Here is a 16935-nt window from a genome sequence, read left to right as displayed (position 1 = left end):
AAAAAAGTTTTAATAATATTTTCTAAAAACTTCGTGTAGCCCTTAATTTTTCTGATTTTTTTATGTAGACCTTAATAAAAAATATCTTTAAAAGCTATACTAGGACTACACGTATTTAAAAGTTCGTTTTAATGCGTCCCATGTTTCCGACTGCAAAACAACTTCCTTTATAAAATTAATTAATAAGAATTAAAGAAACCGCATTTTTTTGATTTTTTTTGTTTGTTTATTTGGTTATTATCAAAAGAATTACTAAATAAAAAAAAATAGATAAATAAATACACGGAATTGTCTGATTATGTTCATGTTGTCTCTTGGTCGATATTTTTTGCAAAAAAAAAAAAAGTAAAAAAATGTTATACGACTCATTATTTATAAACCTTTATAACTTTTATACACTTTGTTTATACTGTTTGGAATAAATTAATTTTTTTTTTAAAGTTTGAAAACAGTTCTGCAAACAGTAAATGGACGTCAATAAACACGAAGCCGTAAGTAGCTTATTTTTTTCTTAAATTGCTTGAATGTTCATCATACGAGAAAAAAATTGTCTCGAAAGTATTTCTGAAAGTTATATCTTTACTCGATTAAAATTGAATATCTTTATAATATCTTAATCAGCTTTATTTATTTATTTATTTAGGCAACATGTAAAAAGTAAAAAGTAAAAAAAAAATTTTTGATGTTAGGAAAGGATAGCATTTAAGATGATCATTGAAATAAATGATGATGAAAAGAAGAAGAGAAAGAAAAAAATTAAAACAATAAATAGTTAATAGCTTTCAAAATTTGAATACGTGCTCACTTTACCCTAGTTGTGGAATTAAACGGTGGTGTAGATTATGGCTGTTAGTGCTGTAGTCTCTTCGAAACCCCACTGTGACACAATTATGGGCCTGAGGACATATATTTATTACAAAGCACAGATGTTTTTCTTTTTCCCCATCTCATCCCCTACAATTTATTATTAGCATAAAATTTAGTGTAAAAAAAAATTTTTGTGTATATTATTTCGTAAGTGTTGTCTAGTCTTCTTTGTTAGCAGTAATACAGTGAAGGAAGTTTTTGTTAGGAAAATGCGTATATATTTAAAATAACAACAACTTATCCTGAAGTTCGCGTGGCATAGTGGATGGTTCTAATATTGATCAAACCGCGTTTAAGGTTCGAATTAAACCTTAAACGCGGTTTGATCAGTATTAGAACCATAGAAACCATTTTGTAAACCTGCGTTATACAAAAATGTTTCTTTAGGGTTATTTAAATTTTAAATTCTTTTAACCGCGCTCATCAAACTTTAGTACGTGTTAACATTGTAAAAAGACAAGCATATATAAAACAATCCGGTGTTTTGTTGTGTATGTTTGTCAACTATGCGTAGCAATTAAACTTATTCATCTCCGTGAGTCTAGACATCTCCCCAAAAACATTTTTACTATTTCTAATCTTAAAACTTATTTTATTTCTTCCGAGAGGCAGCTACTCCTCGGTCTCAACTAGTATATGCAAATACAAAGGAAATAGAATTTCTGATATTATGAAATGATGTTTAAGAAAATCATAGGATAATGACGATAAAAGGTATAAGAGAAAGAAAACAGTTTACTGCAATAATTAAAAAATGTTTAAACACAATTTGGGATGTTTTTAAAAATGAGCAAATAGCTTATGTTGCAGTCAGTTTTAGTTTTCTTTTAAATGTTGTTCAAATTCTGGCGTGTTTGAAAAAATGTAAAAATTATCACCAACATGCAAAATTTTACTTTTAAATAGATAAAGTTCGCTTCTAATCTTAAATTTAAATTTAATAAAAAAATATTTTCACTCAAAGCACGATTTCCTAATTAGAAAATTATTTTACGGATAGATGTGTAAAGTTAAAAAAGTTGCACTAAGTTTTATAACTTAGGTCAATTAATGAATTATTATGATATTACATTTGAACTTTACTTTGTGTCACAAGTCATGAAAGATTACCAAGTAATGAAAAAAGGAGCCACTATCAAAAGATTAATAGAAAAAGTTTAAAGCGACCATGTAAAAAAACAATAGCATGTCAGCTTTCTTTTTTGAATCTTGATCAAAAATTTTTATTTTGTCATTTTGAAAAAAATTTAAGCCAATTTGCAAAACACTTTGTTTGCATAAGCCTACATAAATTTGAAATCGTTTGACTTAGAAATTAAAAATTAGAAGAACAAGTTTTTATTTGAGGAAAAAGGTACGTGGCACGAAAAAAAAAACTTGAATATGAAAATTAAGTTTTTTATGAGCCCGACTTTTAATATCTAACGAATTTTAAAATCCGCCACCAGATTTGTAGGCTTTTTGTAACAACTTTTATGCTTCAAAAACATCTTTCCCTATTACAAGAAAAAGACCTCTCCGTTCAAATGTTTAAAAAATTTCGGTTGCCGTGAAATAAAAAACAAAGTACTTTGAGAACTTTTATAATAAATTCAACAGCATTACAAGGAAAGAAATTAGCACGATGCGATAATCTTTGACGCGCTTTTGTTTGTTAGCAGTTCAAGTTAATACACATATTTTCCAATTCTGATTATTTGCTGCTGTAGCATTAATTAAAGCATCTGTTAGACAAAGGCAAAGTGTTAAAGCAAATCTAGGTGACTAAACTCAAATACAAGCAAGTAATTCATTTTTAGGATCCCTAATAGAATCAAAAAGCGCAAGAAAGGAAAAATAACTATGATTATAAAATGTTAATATCTTTTAAACGTTCTTTCTTTTTATTTAAACTTTTCATTCGTTCATTTGTAAGTTTGGTTCGAGCTGTTTTATATGGAATTTCCTTCAAAAACTCTTCCAAAAACTCAAGCAACTCTTGTTTACCTAAAAAAAAAAAATAAGTTAGAGATCTTCTTTGCTAGCACATCCAAATGAAAAAACAGTTAGTGTTCTAAATCTTTTTTTTTTCATGATGTAGTTTGAAATATTGCCTTTTTATATCTCTTATTTGTTTGTTTTATATTTTTTATTAGTTAAGCAGAAATTAAGATTATCAATAATTATTTATAAATGTATATCTATAATTTATATAGAACTATGGTTTTAAAATATTTATTTGTTATTTTTTATGCTCATGATTATGTTTCAGATTGTAAAACATAATCAAAAGCATAGTTCTTAGCGTAAAAGATTTCATAGTTTTTAAAAATGGAGATTATTTGGCATTTTGTTGTCATCAATGCAACTTTGAAATTTGTCCAGCAGTATTTTTTCATCTCTTTGCACCCAAACATGATACTCTCTTTCTAAAAAATAAAATGAAAAAAATGATAATAATAATTAGAGCATATTTGTGCAAAATAAAAAAGAAATATTTTTCAAAAAAAAGATACACACACATATATATATGTATTTATACTCTACACCACTATCATGTTTACATAATACTTGTGTAGAGTATATATATAACTATTAGGAGAAGTTTAGTCATGTTAAATCTGGTTTATTTGTTATGACTTTTTTAAAATGTTTAATATATTTTAATTTTTTCATTTATTCTGTATGTTTTGTTTTTGTTTTTTTTATTTTAGCAAATAAAAATGTGATGAATAACACTGGAGCGCCATGTGTCTTGAGGTATTTCTCTTTTATTTCAGTCATTTGTTTTTTAGTTTTGTTTTGTTTGTTTAATCTTTAAAAAGCTTTAAAATATTTGTTTTTTTTCTAAGCCAATAATTGTTGGCTGCCAAATTTTATGGAAACATTATTTATTATAAATATGATTCTCTAGTTTACAGATAATTTTATTTATATCTCAGAAACATTCAAACAGTTAACCATTTCAAAAAAACTAATTAAAAATTATATTTGTTACTAAATAATTAGATACCTGCCAAATCTTTTTGCGGTTCTTCCACTTTTTGTCTCTTTTTGTTTCTTTTCACAATTTCTAAGAGAACAAATGATACAACTTACAAAAAACCATACTTTTCAACAATACTAAAATCTGACAGTCAAATTAAGAACAGTGTTTAAAATTTTGAATGTAGATCATTCAGTTACACTGAGGTAATTTTTGACCTTTTATATGATTTCAAAAGGTAGCTAAAATTTAAATAAGAATGCGAAACTTTTGAAACAAAGTACTTTTATTTATTAAAAGCTGAATTAAATGAAAAAGTTTTAGCCAAAATATAAGATAAAATTTATGGGATATTATGGAAACTAAAGTAAAAACAGTAAATTTAGAAACATTAGAACAGCTCTTAAATGTTTAAATTTCTGCATAAGTTTGGACTTTTTGTGCAAATTTATGCAAAAAGACTTTTTCTTATATTATTAAGAAAACATAAAATACTTTACCACAAATTTAACAAAAACTGTAAACTACCTTTTTGACTTTCAGCTGATGAATCTGCATAAGCTTTATCTATGTCATTTTTAGGTTCAACATCAGCTTTGTTAGATACAAGATTAATAGTTTGAGGGAAACTTGAGCTCTCATTAAGTGTCTTGGAACAACTTCCATCTTTTTAAGAAAATAAAATCAAAAAGATATAAGTTAAAAATTTTTTTTTTTTCTAGTTTTTTCTAAGAGCTGAGCTTAAGTGCTCTTTTTCCTACATCAAACATCTGTATGATAAATTCTCAAATTATAATAAAAAGTTAAACCTACTTGAGTCAAAATTAAGAAGATGTCTTCCAACTTTAGTTATCTCCATCAAGGCAAGTGGTACTTGGTAGGTGTTTTCATTTATTTCTTTTGAATGGCCCATATGCTTAAAAAATACTGCTCTATCCTTTTCAGGTAAATCAAGGGCAGAAAATAATGTACTCACTCTATGTCGATTTGTAGTGGCTTTCAAGTTTTCTGGTTTTTTTAGATTTAATTTTTGAATGACACTATGAACAGCATTCCAACCAGATGTATGTCCTTCAGAATTTCTTGTACATGCAAATAAAAACTTATTTCCTTCTGGTATATTTACCTCTCTTCTTATATCGCTATTAGCTATAATTTTTAATGCTGGAAGGGTATCTGGAGGAATAAGAACAGGAACTAGATGATTGTTTCCTTTTCCAGACATAAAAGTTATTTTTAAAGTTTGAACTAGCTTTTGATCAATCTCATCTAGATCAAGCAAGCGTTGTTTGTCTATCCATGTGTTTTCAATAGCTTGTTGGTATTCATCAAGATGAAGCCTGGCTGGTTCACCATCTTATATGTAAAATGCAAATAAAAAATTTAAAGTTTGTTTTATATAACTACTTTTATATAAAAAAAAAAGCTTCAAAATTTTAATTTTTTCTACTTGGATTATCCTTTTATTTGTTTTTCTAATATATACCACATTTTGTATATATAAACACTAAATATAATATTAAGACATTTGAATAAGGACAATAATGATAATAATAGAAGTAATAATGATGATAATAATAATAGTAATGATAATAATAATAATAATAATAATAATAATAATAATAATAATAATAATAATAATAATAATAATAATAATAATAATAATAATAATAATAATAATAATAATAATAATAATAATAAAAATAATAGTAATAATAATAATAATAATAACAATAATAATAATAATAATAATAATAATAATAATAATAATAATAATAATAATAATAATAATAGTAATAACAATAATGTAATAATAGTATCGATAAAAATAATAATAATAAAAATAATAATAATAATAATAATAATAATAATAATAATAATAATAATAATAATAATAATAATAATAATAATGATAATAATAATAATAATAATAGTAATAATAGTAATAATAAAGATAATAATAATAGTAGTAATAATAAATAGTAATATTAAAAATAATATTATGAAATAAAATATATAAAGTTATAATGATATTATTAAATAAAATAAATTAAAAGATAAATAATAATAATTATTATTATTATTACTATTACTGTTATTATTATTATAAAAGAAAAAAAAAAAAAAGATATTTATTGACACTTAGCCTTTATATTTTTGCCATATATTTATAATAATGATCAACCATTTCATATGTTTATTCTACTAGGTTTGTTTAATTTACCAATATAATTAATTATTTGTATTATTTAAATCTGTTAATATTCTATTCGAAGAACAATTTTACTTTAATCAAAGAAAAATCTCAAATACTGTTTTATGAGGATTCTTGTTTTATTTTTTTTTAATTTTTTTAGCAGAAACTATTGATTTATTAATCATGTGTTATAATTCTTGACCTTGTTATATCACTTAAAAAGTAGGCATAGATTTTAAAAAAAGATCTTGTATACAATTAACATAAAAAATGAAGTAAACAGACTTTAAAGCCACAAAGTTTGTGAGAACAACAAGCTTTTATGTCAATCTCATAAATATTAGTTGAAAACCTTTATGTTTTACAAAATATCTTTTATAGTAAAAAACCACAAGGTTATGTTGCTAAATTAACACTATTTAAAATTACATTAAATCAGTTACAAGCTCTAATTTTTTTTTTCTTAAGCTTAGATAAAATTGTATTTGTAATTATAACAAACTAAGATTATGCAAGTTATATGGAAGTAGTTCATCCTGAAATGATATGATGTTAATAGCTGGTATTATTTTAGAATTTGTTAAATAGTATAAAAAACAATAGTTGTAATTCCATACCTCTTCTAGCATTTAGCAATGTAAGTCTTGCACATGCGCAATCCCGAAGCTCAACAAAACATTCAGAGTCAAACCATTGGTAGGAATCTTTTGCTAAATCTGCCATTTTTGTAATTACAAAATTGCGAAAAGCAATCACATCTTCTTCAACTGGAAGTTCAGATGGTTTACGGGATTTTACGTTTTTGTTTTTATTTAGTTGGTAAGTGGCATCTCCAAAGATAAAGTCCTCCCACATTTCTAAAACACTAACAAACTTGTCAGTTTCACTAGCATCATTGTCATTTGCTTCTGATAAATATAATGCTTTAAGAACTTTTGCAGCACGTTTTATTAAATAAAATAAATTTTGTTTTAAACCAGCTTTGATGCCTGAATCTGCCTTTTTTGTAAAAATATCTATTGCTTCTCTTAAGGCAAAGAAGTTAGAGCGCAAAAACATACTACTAGAATCTTTACTTTGTGTTGGTAAGTTTTTGAAGTGTAAAAATAGGTTGTAAAGATGTGCCAATTGTCTCATGGCGTTTCTGACAGAGCTTCTTGCTTCCATAACTTTATCAAGTTTCCTCTTTTCTTTATCATAAAAGACTGAACCAATTTTAAGAATTGTTATGTCTTTTAGGCAAATCTGACCAATTTTATCTGTTCGAAAATGTGATAAAATGTTTTTTTTAAATTCATCACTTAATCTTGCTTCTTCAGGTAATCTTAGAAGCCCCACTGGAACAGGAAGAACTTTTTGACATGAGTGTTTTTGACACGACTTCACATGATTGTGCCAGAATCGTTTTGAAACAAACACAAGGCATTGACTGCAATAACTAATTTCTTTATATTTTTGAGCCTCTCGTTCTCTTTCATATTTTGGTTCCGCTTTTCCAGCTTCAGCTACATTGACTTCCAAAATCCCTTTTCTTTTAAACATTCCAAAAGCTTCATCTCTTTCTTTTTTTGATTTAATTGATGATGCAACTTCAACTTCTGGATGACTTTTGTGCATAAGCTTTATGTGTCTTGTTAAATATGATGTAAACTTTTTACAAAAAATGCAAAATCGATGTGGCTTCTTTTTTCTTACATTCTAAAGTTTAGAATTTTAAATTTCAATTTCTGAAAATTTTGGGATTTAACTTTATTCAGATTGATTTATAAATTGTGTAAAAAAAATGTATTTTTCAAAGGTACCTTAACTTTTTTAGGCATTTCTTCATCAGGCAATGTTGGTTGGCTGTTTTGACCTACCTAGAATATTTAACAATAGTATGAAGTAAGAGATGTTTTCTTTTTTAATAGTTTTTCTTGATTTTATTTCATATAATGCTAAGAAAGATTTATTATGTTTAGTATAAAATCAGTGTTTTTCTTAGTTTTTAAAATGTTAAGTATTTAAAATATTTTTTATTAAAAAGTCAACTTAATTTTTACCTGAGATTTGTCTGTCACATCATCTATCATAAAAGTGCTTGAAGCTATTTTGGCATTTTTAATATCGGATATCTGCAAAGAAATGTGATTAAGATATTTGCTACATTAATCAAAAATAAATCAAACAGCAATAAACTTAACTTGATTTTGATCACTTTAAACATGGAAAAGTTATTCATAATCAAATAACATTTAAAAAATTAAATTAAATAACACATTTTGTGTATTTAAAAAAACATTTTGTGTATTTAAAATTGTTTTCAGCTTAACAAATAAAATAATAAATTTACCTCTAAAACTAAGTTGTAGTTAAGAGCTTCAAAATCAATGTCATCCTAAAAAATCATTAGCATTTTGTTTAAATCAAATCATATCATAAATGTAAAGTGGTAGTAAATTAAAGTTAAAACTTCACATACCTCACTGGAATCTGATCTTGATGTGCTTTCATTTTCTAGAGTATCAATTCTTTCTTCATCACAGGACTTTAAATTAAATTTTTAAAAATCTATATCATTTGTTGCACATAAAATATTTCCATTAAAGTTTGAAATGCTGAATATTTTTGCTCTCAAATGATCAATTAGTTTTAATCAATCTTCAAATATTAAAAAGCATGAATTTGTTTACAAAAGCAGTATACCTGTGGAGTTTGGGGTAAAGACTCTTTTTCACTTTAATGTTCTTGGGTGATTGATGAAAAAATCTATTGTAAACAAAATAAAAAGATGTTTCTTTTTTCTTTTTCTTTTTTTTTGATAATTGATAAAGTCACTAGCCAAAACCAATGATGAAAAAAGTATAATAACAATTGAAAAAGAAATAGAATTAACAGAATCAAAGTAGAAATCTAGTCAAATATCTTTTGAATTTTCATTATGAGTTTGAGTTTGCTTATAAATACTAGGTTTTAAAAAATATTACTCCCTATATTTAAAATATCCTTACTTTATTAAGAATATTTTTAGGGTTAGAGTACATCAGATGAACCTTTAAGATTAAATACAAGAAGTAATATAATTAAAATAATGAATCTGTTATAAGTATGTTGCAAAACATGTGAAGGAAGTTTTTTTTTTTTGCCAAAAAAATTTTGCTTTTAAATAATAATATCATGTATGTTTGTTATATATTCATTTAGTCTTTTTTTAGAAATATTTACTTGAATATTGTCTTTTTCATCACAATCTGTAGCTGCCAATTTTGTGACTTTATTAAACTGTACATCACTTCTGACTTCTTTGTCTTTATCTAACTGTGCACTTTTCTCAACTGGTTCTATGCCATTTTTCGGTCTTTGTAATTTTTCAATCTAAATGTTTGTTGTTTTTTTTTTCAATAAAAAAAAAAAGATCAATTTTCTCATATAAAATAAACACTTTTTGATTATACTTTTTTAGTAACAAGAGTGAATATAACATAAATATAAAAAAAATTTCAAAAATATCTTGTTTTTTTAAATTGACTTTGAGATAACAAGAAAATAATGCTTCAAAATCAAAAATTAACTTTAGAACTAAAAAAATCAGTAAATTGTTCTCAAAAATAAATCTTTCTCACTTAAGTTATTATTCATCCTTGTGAAGAAAAAAAAAAGTGTAATTTATGATAGCCCTAAAAACAGAACGGCTCTAACAATGTGAAAATGATTTTAGAGGTAGGGTGCAGCAAACTTTGTTTATTACAAAACAATTTATTTGGGTATTATTAAATAGTTGTGCACACAGTTATTATCTTATAAAGTGTGGATAAAATTTTTAAAAGGTTTTTTTACCTTTGATATTCTTTTTTGCTCTGTCTTCATTTGAAATTCCTGAGTTAAAAAAAGGTTTTTTTGTAACATTTTAAGTAAATCACCAGGGAATGCAAATAATTGGCAAAATATAAAAATAAGTAGGTAAAACTTGAGAAGAAAATAAAAAAAACCTCAGCATGTCACTTTAGATTATCAACTCCATAAAAGTAGAGAATTTCATCACCAACACAAATGTCTTTCAAAGCAAATAAACATAAATGAGGAACATCACAATGCAAAATCTTTTTCATGTATGCATTTGCAAAGTATTTTGAGTCATTAACATAGCGTCCTAAGTATTCATTGTATGGAGTTGCATCAATGCTAAATAAAAATTTTTGTTTTAAAAGAATATCAATATAAATAAAGAAAACATTATAAAATTTAGATGAATTTTAGAATAAAATTTAGTTTAGTACCAGTATTCAATATTTTTGTGTAAAAAGTCATAAACATAACTGCCAGCATTTGTTTCTTCGTATAACTTTTCTTTATTTTCCAGTGTGCTTTTTGCAACGAAATCCCCCCTATATTCTACTATGAATTCTCCTTTTTTTAAGCTTTTGCATGCAAACACTCCAAAACCTATACAAGTAAAACCATATTTGATATCTGTTATGTAAAATTTCATTCTGATATTATTTTTTTTACATTAGAAAGTTTGTAGAAATATATTTTCTGACAAGTTTTCTGACCTTTTGTTTGGTTAATAAATTCTCTTTTTAAATAACTTGGATCTTCCTTTAATGAAATATAGTGCTTTGCTGCCTCAATTGGAGAAAGTCGTTTTCTCTAAAATTATAATTTTTAATCACTGAGTTTCTCCTAAAAAATTGGCTTGCTATTTACAATATAAAAACATAGGACAGTCAAAATGTTTTTTTTTTTTCCCTCTGGATTTATATGAATAAAATTCTGCAGCAAAAGTAAATTTTAATATAAAGTTTATTATAATTATTACAATATATATTTTAATTATTATAAATATTATAATGATAATTACTAAAGTCTAAGTTATATAAATGCTCTTTGTTGTTATCATTGTTGAGTTAGTAACCTAATGGGTTTGTTACCTGACTTTTATTTACTATCTTCTCTTCATGATATGGCTGAATGGTACTTGATACCTATAATTGTATTTTTGATATAGTTAGGAAAAAAGTTGTGTGCTATTGAAGGGTTATTTTCAGAACTACTTCTTTAAAAGTGAATTACTCAAAAGTCTGTAGAAGTTGCAAGTTTTCTTGCTTGCATGTTCTATTTAAAAAAAAAAAAAACCTGCAATGTTGATGTATTTATGTCACATGCTTGAATTGGTGCACCCTAATTTAATATAAGTATTTATAATGAACTGTGTTAAATAACATTTGGAATATTGTACTACTCTTGTTACTCTCACATTGCATGAAATAAATTTTCAGAAGTTTTATTTTTAGCCTAGTATAAAGGTGGGCGTGGTAGTCAATTTTTAACGAATAGGTATGTGAGGATGCATATTAAAAAAACAACTTTTGAATTAAATAAATTACAAGTTTGCAATAAAAATGTTTGTTAATGCTATAGCTAAAACATGAAAGGTCACCTACCACGTCAGATGTTATTATACTTGACACTGTTTCTCTCCACTAAAAAAAATGTTTTTAATGAGCTTGTTATATATATCTTTAGTATATTTTTATATCTAAATTTCAAAGTCAAAGTGAAATTAAAGTTTTTCTTTTTTTATTACCTCAGATATGGTTGGTCTAGCCGTTGGATTGTCTTGCCATGTAGTCTCGATCAGGTTAGTAACTTTAACCACATTAATTGTATTTTCCGTATATAAACCGGTAATGTGGCTTATGTTTGGTCGTTTTCCAGATTTGATTGCATCAAGCAAAAGTATATCTTTAAACAATGGTATAACACCATGCCATGCTGTGGAAAAACTGCTAAAAAGCTCGAATGCAGTTATTGCAAGAGCGTACATATCGGATTTTTTGTTTGGAGATTCCACCTCACAATTACACAGTTCAGGACTTGTGTAGGCAAGGGTCATTCCTTGATTGTTGGGCTTCGTCATATTACATGTAACTGTTGCTTTTATATCAACAAAGTCATCAAAGTCGCTGACTTTTAAAGTTACATTGTACTGATGCCCTGTCACTAAAATGTTTGAAAGCTTGATATCTCTATGAACTATATTGTGTTCGTGCAAATATTCAATTCCTTCTGACATTTGTAAAAGAAAATCTAATCTTTGTTGAAATAAAAAAATTTTCTCTTCATTTAGGAGATCAATGAGCTGAGACAGATTATTGACTTCCATTTGTTCAATATTAGTGGCGCATAATTCAAAAAACAAAGCGGTTGGCCTTACAGAATAACCTAGAAAGTTTACAACATTTTTATGTTGTAGTTTTTTTAATTTTGTTGCAATTAGAATTGTTTTTCTTTGAGAAAATTGGGTTTTAATCAACTTCACGGCCGTTTGTTTGTTTCCTAAGCTATACTTGAAGACTGAAGCTGATGTTCCTTCACCTATTTTGGAAACCAAGTTTATAGGCATATCAAATACTTCATAGTTTTTTATGCAGTCCGTTTCAGCAACATCTTTTACAAGCTGTAATATAAATCAGTAATAATAACGTTTAAAGTTTAATTATGCTAAATTTATAAATTAGTGACGTAACAACTTATGATGAGATAGTAGTGAATGCTGCGCTGAATTTTTGAAAATATTAGTGATCCAAAACCTTTATTATCTTAGATTTTCTTGTCAGGTATTACCAGATTTATAATTACTCAGTTGATTATTAATCAGTTAAGTAATGTTAAAAATTTGATAAGTAATGAAATTTAATAATATCTGATTATCCAAGAAATTTTATCTATATAATAATACTATATTAAAAAGTAAATTTGCTTACCGTAGAACTCATTTTCAATAGTCCTCAGAACTTCGGAAAACAGTTAAAAATATTTCTAAATATAAAGTTTTAAGTTAATGTTGCTTTTGATGTGGCATGTATAATTTTAAAGTAGAAAAAACATTAATTTCTCTACTTCTTAATGTAAAACCATGTTAAGCAGATGTTTAGTTGTTTATTATACTTTATTTTAATTTTGTTCACTGTACTAATAAACCAAGAGAGCATGTTTATGACAGTAATGATAAATAAAATTTTTTGTTAGTTTTATTTATTTTTGTAAGTAATCCAGTCAACTACGTTAAATTACAGGTGAATAAAAGATTTTACATCTCTTTAAAAAATTTTCCAAAGTTTGAAACTTATAAGAAATTCAAATTATATGCCATGAAATTCGGTTTCCAAATTTGCACATTACAGTAGCTAATGTAGAAATTAGGCAAAATTTATAATGAGATCCATAAACATTTTTTAAAAACTCAACAAGTGTTTTTTTTAACGCTCAAGCTTCAATGTTTAACTGAAATCCACGTCTATTTTTTATTATAAACACTTGTTTTTGAAAACATTTCCAATTATTTGAAAGATGATAGTAAATATAGAATAAACATAACTTAAAAATGGGTTTCATTTATAACCAGGTAATCTCAACTTGGGTTACCTTTATTACTGTTCTAAGATTCTTGATATTAAGTTACAGTAATTTTGAAATACTCCTTAAAAAATCAAGAAACAACTCGCGAGGTTAGAATTATTTTGTTTTATCTCCCGTTTTAAAAGTTGGGAGAAAATGAGTTGTTAATTTTAGTTAGCAATAATAACTTTTAAAACACGCTTTATTTTACACATTTTTTTCTAAATAATTTGCTTAAACAAATTATTTAAAGCATAAGTTGTTGTTTTTTTTTAAATTACAGCTAAAACTTTAAACAATTATTACTTTAAGAAAAAATCAAAAACTTTCTCCCAACGTTTAAACATGGAGATAGAGCAAAATTATTATAACCTCGCGAATTGTCTGACACAAAACTTTTAAAAATAAGAAATACCTTTCTATCACTTTCTCTTCACAGTCTTCTTCGGTCACATATGCCTCATGATATCTCCTAAAGGCTATTTAAACGTTTTCAAGGAGTCAATTTCACGTTTTTAAAATGAGAATTAAAGTAAATCGGAAACATTTTGAAAAGAATGAAGTCAAATTCCAGTGATGGATAGAAACCAACTTCTAAGTTTACCGACTTATTAAGCAGATGAATTATTAAATTAACGACTTTTAAATTTCATAACAGCTTTTTAACAGTAAAAGGTTACTCGAAAGGTATTAGAGTCTTTGTTTGCTTTTCTTTTGTTAACCCGTTCTTAATTTATTTACTTCTACTTAATTGTTCTTAAATCCAATTTCCACTTTCACTCTTAATTAGGTTAAAAATCTGATTTCACTTCCTCAAACTGTTATGCAAAATATCACTAGTTAAATTTAAGTTTTCTGGTTCGGAAACTAAGTGTTACTAACAACTGCCTCATTTTTAATATCGCAAATATTATTCCTTTGTGAGCTTTTTTAAAAGTGTTGTTAATCTTCAATAGTATCTTTGAGAAGTCATTCGATATCTCAATTTAAAATTCTTTCTTGAACTTTACTAGTTAGTTTACTGTTACAAGAATCAACAGTTTAGAAAATCTTGAAGCAAGTACTAAAAGATGATAATTTACCCACAACATTTTCACTACTCAAAAATATATAATACTGCATTCATTTCTTATAGATGACTTTAAGTCTGCGAAGTTCTTTACTTTTTAGTAAAATTGCGGAACAGCCATAAATTAACTGTTCTTGTCATTCATAATTATGAGGCAGACTTTTACTTCAGTTTCTGAAATAAAAGCGTTTTATATTTTTAAATTACGAATAATTGCATCTTTTTTAGTTCGTTGTAATTTATCTAGTCACAATTATGTAAGAACAAATAGAAAAACGCACACAATATTTCAATTGTTTAACAGTTGGTTTATACATAATCGTAACACTTTGCAACTTGTAATCTAATCGTTGGTTACAGGAGTGTAACAATTTATCTCGCTGCGCATGTTTACGAGTGAACGCCGACTACTAAAACTCATAAATTATTGTCAAAAAACTATTCTTCTTTAAACCCTTATATATTCGTCGAATTGGTTGGTCTTCGTTAATTCTACCGAAAATCGAAATAGGTTTTTTTCCATAATTTGTAACAAGTTATTTGGTTTCATCAATAGTAACTCGTTCTTTCGAGAAATGTTTCTTATTAATCACAAGAATTACAGATGACGAATGAAATTTTTTAGCGTTTATCTCCTTGTAAAAAAACTGCTGCTAAAGTTGAACTCGGCACTGATATTGGGTCACACTTTGAAACTATATTTTTAAACAAATGCAAATAAAAATCAAATAGCACGAGAAGTTTGGAAACCCATGGAAAATACTGAAGGTTATATTCACTGTTTTAAGTTTGGCAAATTAGCAAATTCGAGTTCACGTTGAGCACACGAACACTGAGAACAAACTATTTTTGCAAAGATTTTTTTAGTTCATTACAAAATTTTTTTAGTTCATTACAAAAGCTGTAAAAAGTTTCATTTTAGTAATTAAATTTATCTTTAATTTAATTTTTTAATATGAACTAGAAATATAAAAGTTCTTGGAATCTTTTCCATTTTATATTTTTAGTTTTAAAAAAAGATTGAAGGTATTGATATTCTATAGAAGGTATTGATATTCTATAGAAGGTATTGATATTCTACTGTAGGAGCGCGACACGAAAAGACATAGCTGCTTATACAGTAGCAAATAAAATCCTGGAATTGATAGTTAGCTATTTCTATACATAAATAAAAAAAATCCGAAAGAGGAAATTAGCTTCCCGTAAAAATAAAAATTTAATAAATCTGGAAATCTCTATGTGCGGAAGCCGCTGTAATCAATTCTGATGGAATATTAATAAAAATTTAGCATAGTTAAATGTATAAAAGCATTCACTTAAACTATTACGGCTACAAACAAAACAAAACTTAAGTTTTTTGTTGTGAAAAGTAAAACTTAAATATAAAAAACTCATTTATCATAAAAATGTGACCTATGGAAAATACTGAAGGTTACATTCACTGTTTTAAGTTTGGCAAATTAGCAAATTCAAATTCACGTTGAGTACACGAACACTGAGAACAAACTATTTTTGCAAAGATTTTTAGTTCATTATAAAAGCTGTAAAAAGTTTCATTTTAGTAATTAAATTTATTTGTAATTTAATTTTTTAATATGAATTAGGAATATAAAAGTTCTTGGGATGTTTTCCATTTTATATTTTTAGTTTTAAAAAAGTTGTTAACTCGACTTAGATGTTTTTTTTATGACAGCGCTAAAAAAGTTGACACAAGCGCCTTATTAGTATTGCTGTACCTATTTTTGTTTAAGTTGTTCCTATTGTTAGTATTACTGTTTCTAAAATTTATTAATATTATTTTGTTATTATTATTATTTTTATTATTTTTATTATTATTATTATTATTATTATTATTATTATTATTATTATTATTATTATTATTATTATTATTATTATTATTATTATTATTATTATTATTATTATTATTATTATTATTATTATTATTATTATTATTATTATTATTATTATTATTATTATTATTATTATTATTATTATTATTATTATTATTATTACATTTATTATCAGCGTTATAACATAGCATAATACTCATGACAAAACACATAACTCATAACAAAACAACATTAATTTGTTAATAACGTTTTAGTGATTTAATTTACCTAAGAGTTTTGTTAAGTGTATTGTAAACTCTGGAAAACTTAAATTTTTTAGCTATAAGAAATATGGAAGCATTAAATTAAATTTTTTTCCTTCTTTTTTTGAAGCTTAGCATGATTTTGAGTCCATTTTAGGGAGTATATTACAGATACCGTTATTTTTTTCTCTTAATGTCTTTTCGAAAGATAATAGAATATATTGAAGTTAGCATTCATGGGCGCCGGCAGGCAAGGGCAAGAGGGGGCATTTGCCCCCTCCTGGAAAAACAAAATAACAAACTTAATATTCATAAAATTTCTTTTAACTGTTAAAAGATTTTATTTCGATATCTCATCAATTTAA

The 16935-nt window shown here is 25.6% G+C and overlaps 2 protein-coding genes and 2 long non-coding RNA genes across 7 annotated transcripts; 2 read left to right on the top strand and 2 right to left on the bottom strand.

Moving 5' to 3' along the window:
* Window positions 1-281: 281 nt before the first annotated feature.
* Window positions 282-4677, top strand: LOC149876282 (uncharacterized). The gene is made up of 4 exons (XR_016448817.1): window positions 282-345; window positions 442-491; window positions 3561-3606; window positions 4555-4677. It is a non-coding gene; the product is annotated as an uncharacterized LOC149876282 (long non-coding RNA).
* LOC145185929 (uncharacterized) lies at window positions 3157-9904 on the bottom strand. The gene is made up of 12 exons (XM_090075585.1): window positions 9846-9904; window positions 9234-9383; window positions 8715-8777; window positions 8491-8556; window positions 8362-8406; window positions 8072-8143; window positions 7832-7888; window positions 6647-7727; window positions 4646-5188; window positions 4361-4498; window positions 3860-3919; window positions 3157-3275 (listed from the first exon to the last, which is right to left on the bottom strand). The coding sequence occupies exons 6-12, from the start codon at window positions 8099-8101 to the stop codon at window positions 3172-3174; spliced, it is 2013 nt and encodes a 670-aa protein (XP_089931711.1). The 5' UTR covers window positions 8102-8143; window positions 8362-8406; window positions 8491-8556; window positions 8715-8777; window positions 9234-9383; window positions 9846-9904; the 3' UTR covers window positions 3157-3171.
* LOC149876281 (uncharacterized) lies at window positions 6710-12149 on the top strand. 4 transcript variants are annotated; one of them, XR_016448820.1, is made up of 5 exons: window positions 6710-6848; window positions 7063-7114; window positions 7846-7913; window positions 11601-11649; window positions 11727-12149. It is a non-coding gene; the product is annotated as an uncharacterized LOC149876281 (long non-coding RNA). The 4 variants fall into 4 exon arrangements; XR_016448818.1 differs by lacking the exon at window positions 6710-6848 and adding an exon at window positions 11303-11345 and having other exon boundaries at window positions 6962-7114; XR_016448819.1 differs by having other exon boundaries at window positions 7063-7913.
* Window positions 9654-12984, bottom strand: LOC149876280 (uncharacterized). Its single transcript, XM_090075587.1, has 8 exons — window positions 12776-12984; window positions 11596-12468; window positions 11453-11491; window positions 10940-10993; window positions 10562-10658; window positions 10286-10451; window positions 9998-10190; window positions 9654-9884 (listed from the first exon to the last, which is right to left on the bottom strand). The coding sequence occupies exons 1-7, from the start codon at window positions 12785-12787 to the stop codon at window positions 10007-10009; spliced, it is 1425 nt and encodes a 474-aa protein (XP_089931713.1). The 5' UTR covers window positions 12788-12984; the 3' UTR covers window positions 9654-9884; window positions 9998-10006.
* Between the last annotated feature and the right edge of the window lie 3951 nt (window positions 12985-16935).

The sequence above is a fragment of the Hydra viridissima genome, unplaced genomic scaffold (genome assembly GCF_058129835.1).
Source record: "Hydra viridissima isolate aposymbiotic clone 2 unplaced genomic scaffold, HvirCarnegie_v1 scaffold_22, whole genome shotgun sequence".
Classification (NCBI taxonomy): domain Eukaryota; kingdom Metazoa; phylum Cnidaria; class Hydrozoa; order Anthoathecata; family Hydridae; genus Hydra; species Hydra viridissima.
Note: the sequence above shows the minus strand (reverse complement) of the source record. Positions and strands in the feature narration are given on the sequence as shown.

Coding starts and splice junctions, on each gene's coding strand:
- LOC149876280 (XM_090075587.1), bottom strand. Junction 10,659..10,939: donor AGATAGTAAATAAAAGTCAG/GTAACAAACCCA, acceptor TTATAATTTTAG/AGAAAACGACTTTCTCCAAT. Junction 10,191..10,285: donor CACAAAAATATTGAATACTG/GTACTAAACTAA, acceptor ATTTTTATTTAG/CATTGATGCAACTCCATACA.
- LOC145185929 (XM_090075585.1), bottom strand. CDS start 8,101: ATGATAGATGATGTGACAGACAAATCTCAG. Junction 7,728..7,831: donor AAATGCCTAAAAAAGTTAAG/GTACCTTTGAAA, acceptor TCTAAACTTTAG/AATGTAAGAAAAAAGAAGCC. Junction 4,499..4,645: donor TCTTCTTAATTTTGACTCAA/GTAGGTTTAACT, acceptor TTTCTTAAAAAG/ATGGAAGTTGTTCCAAGACA.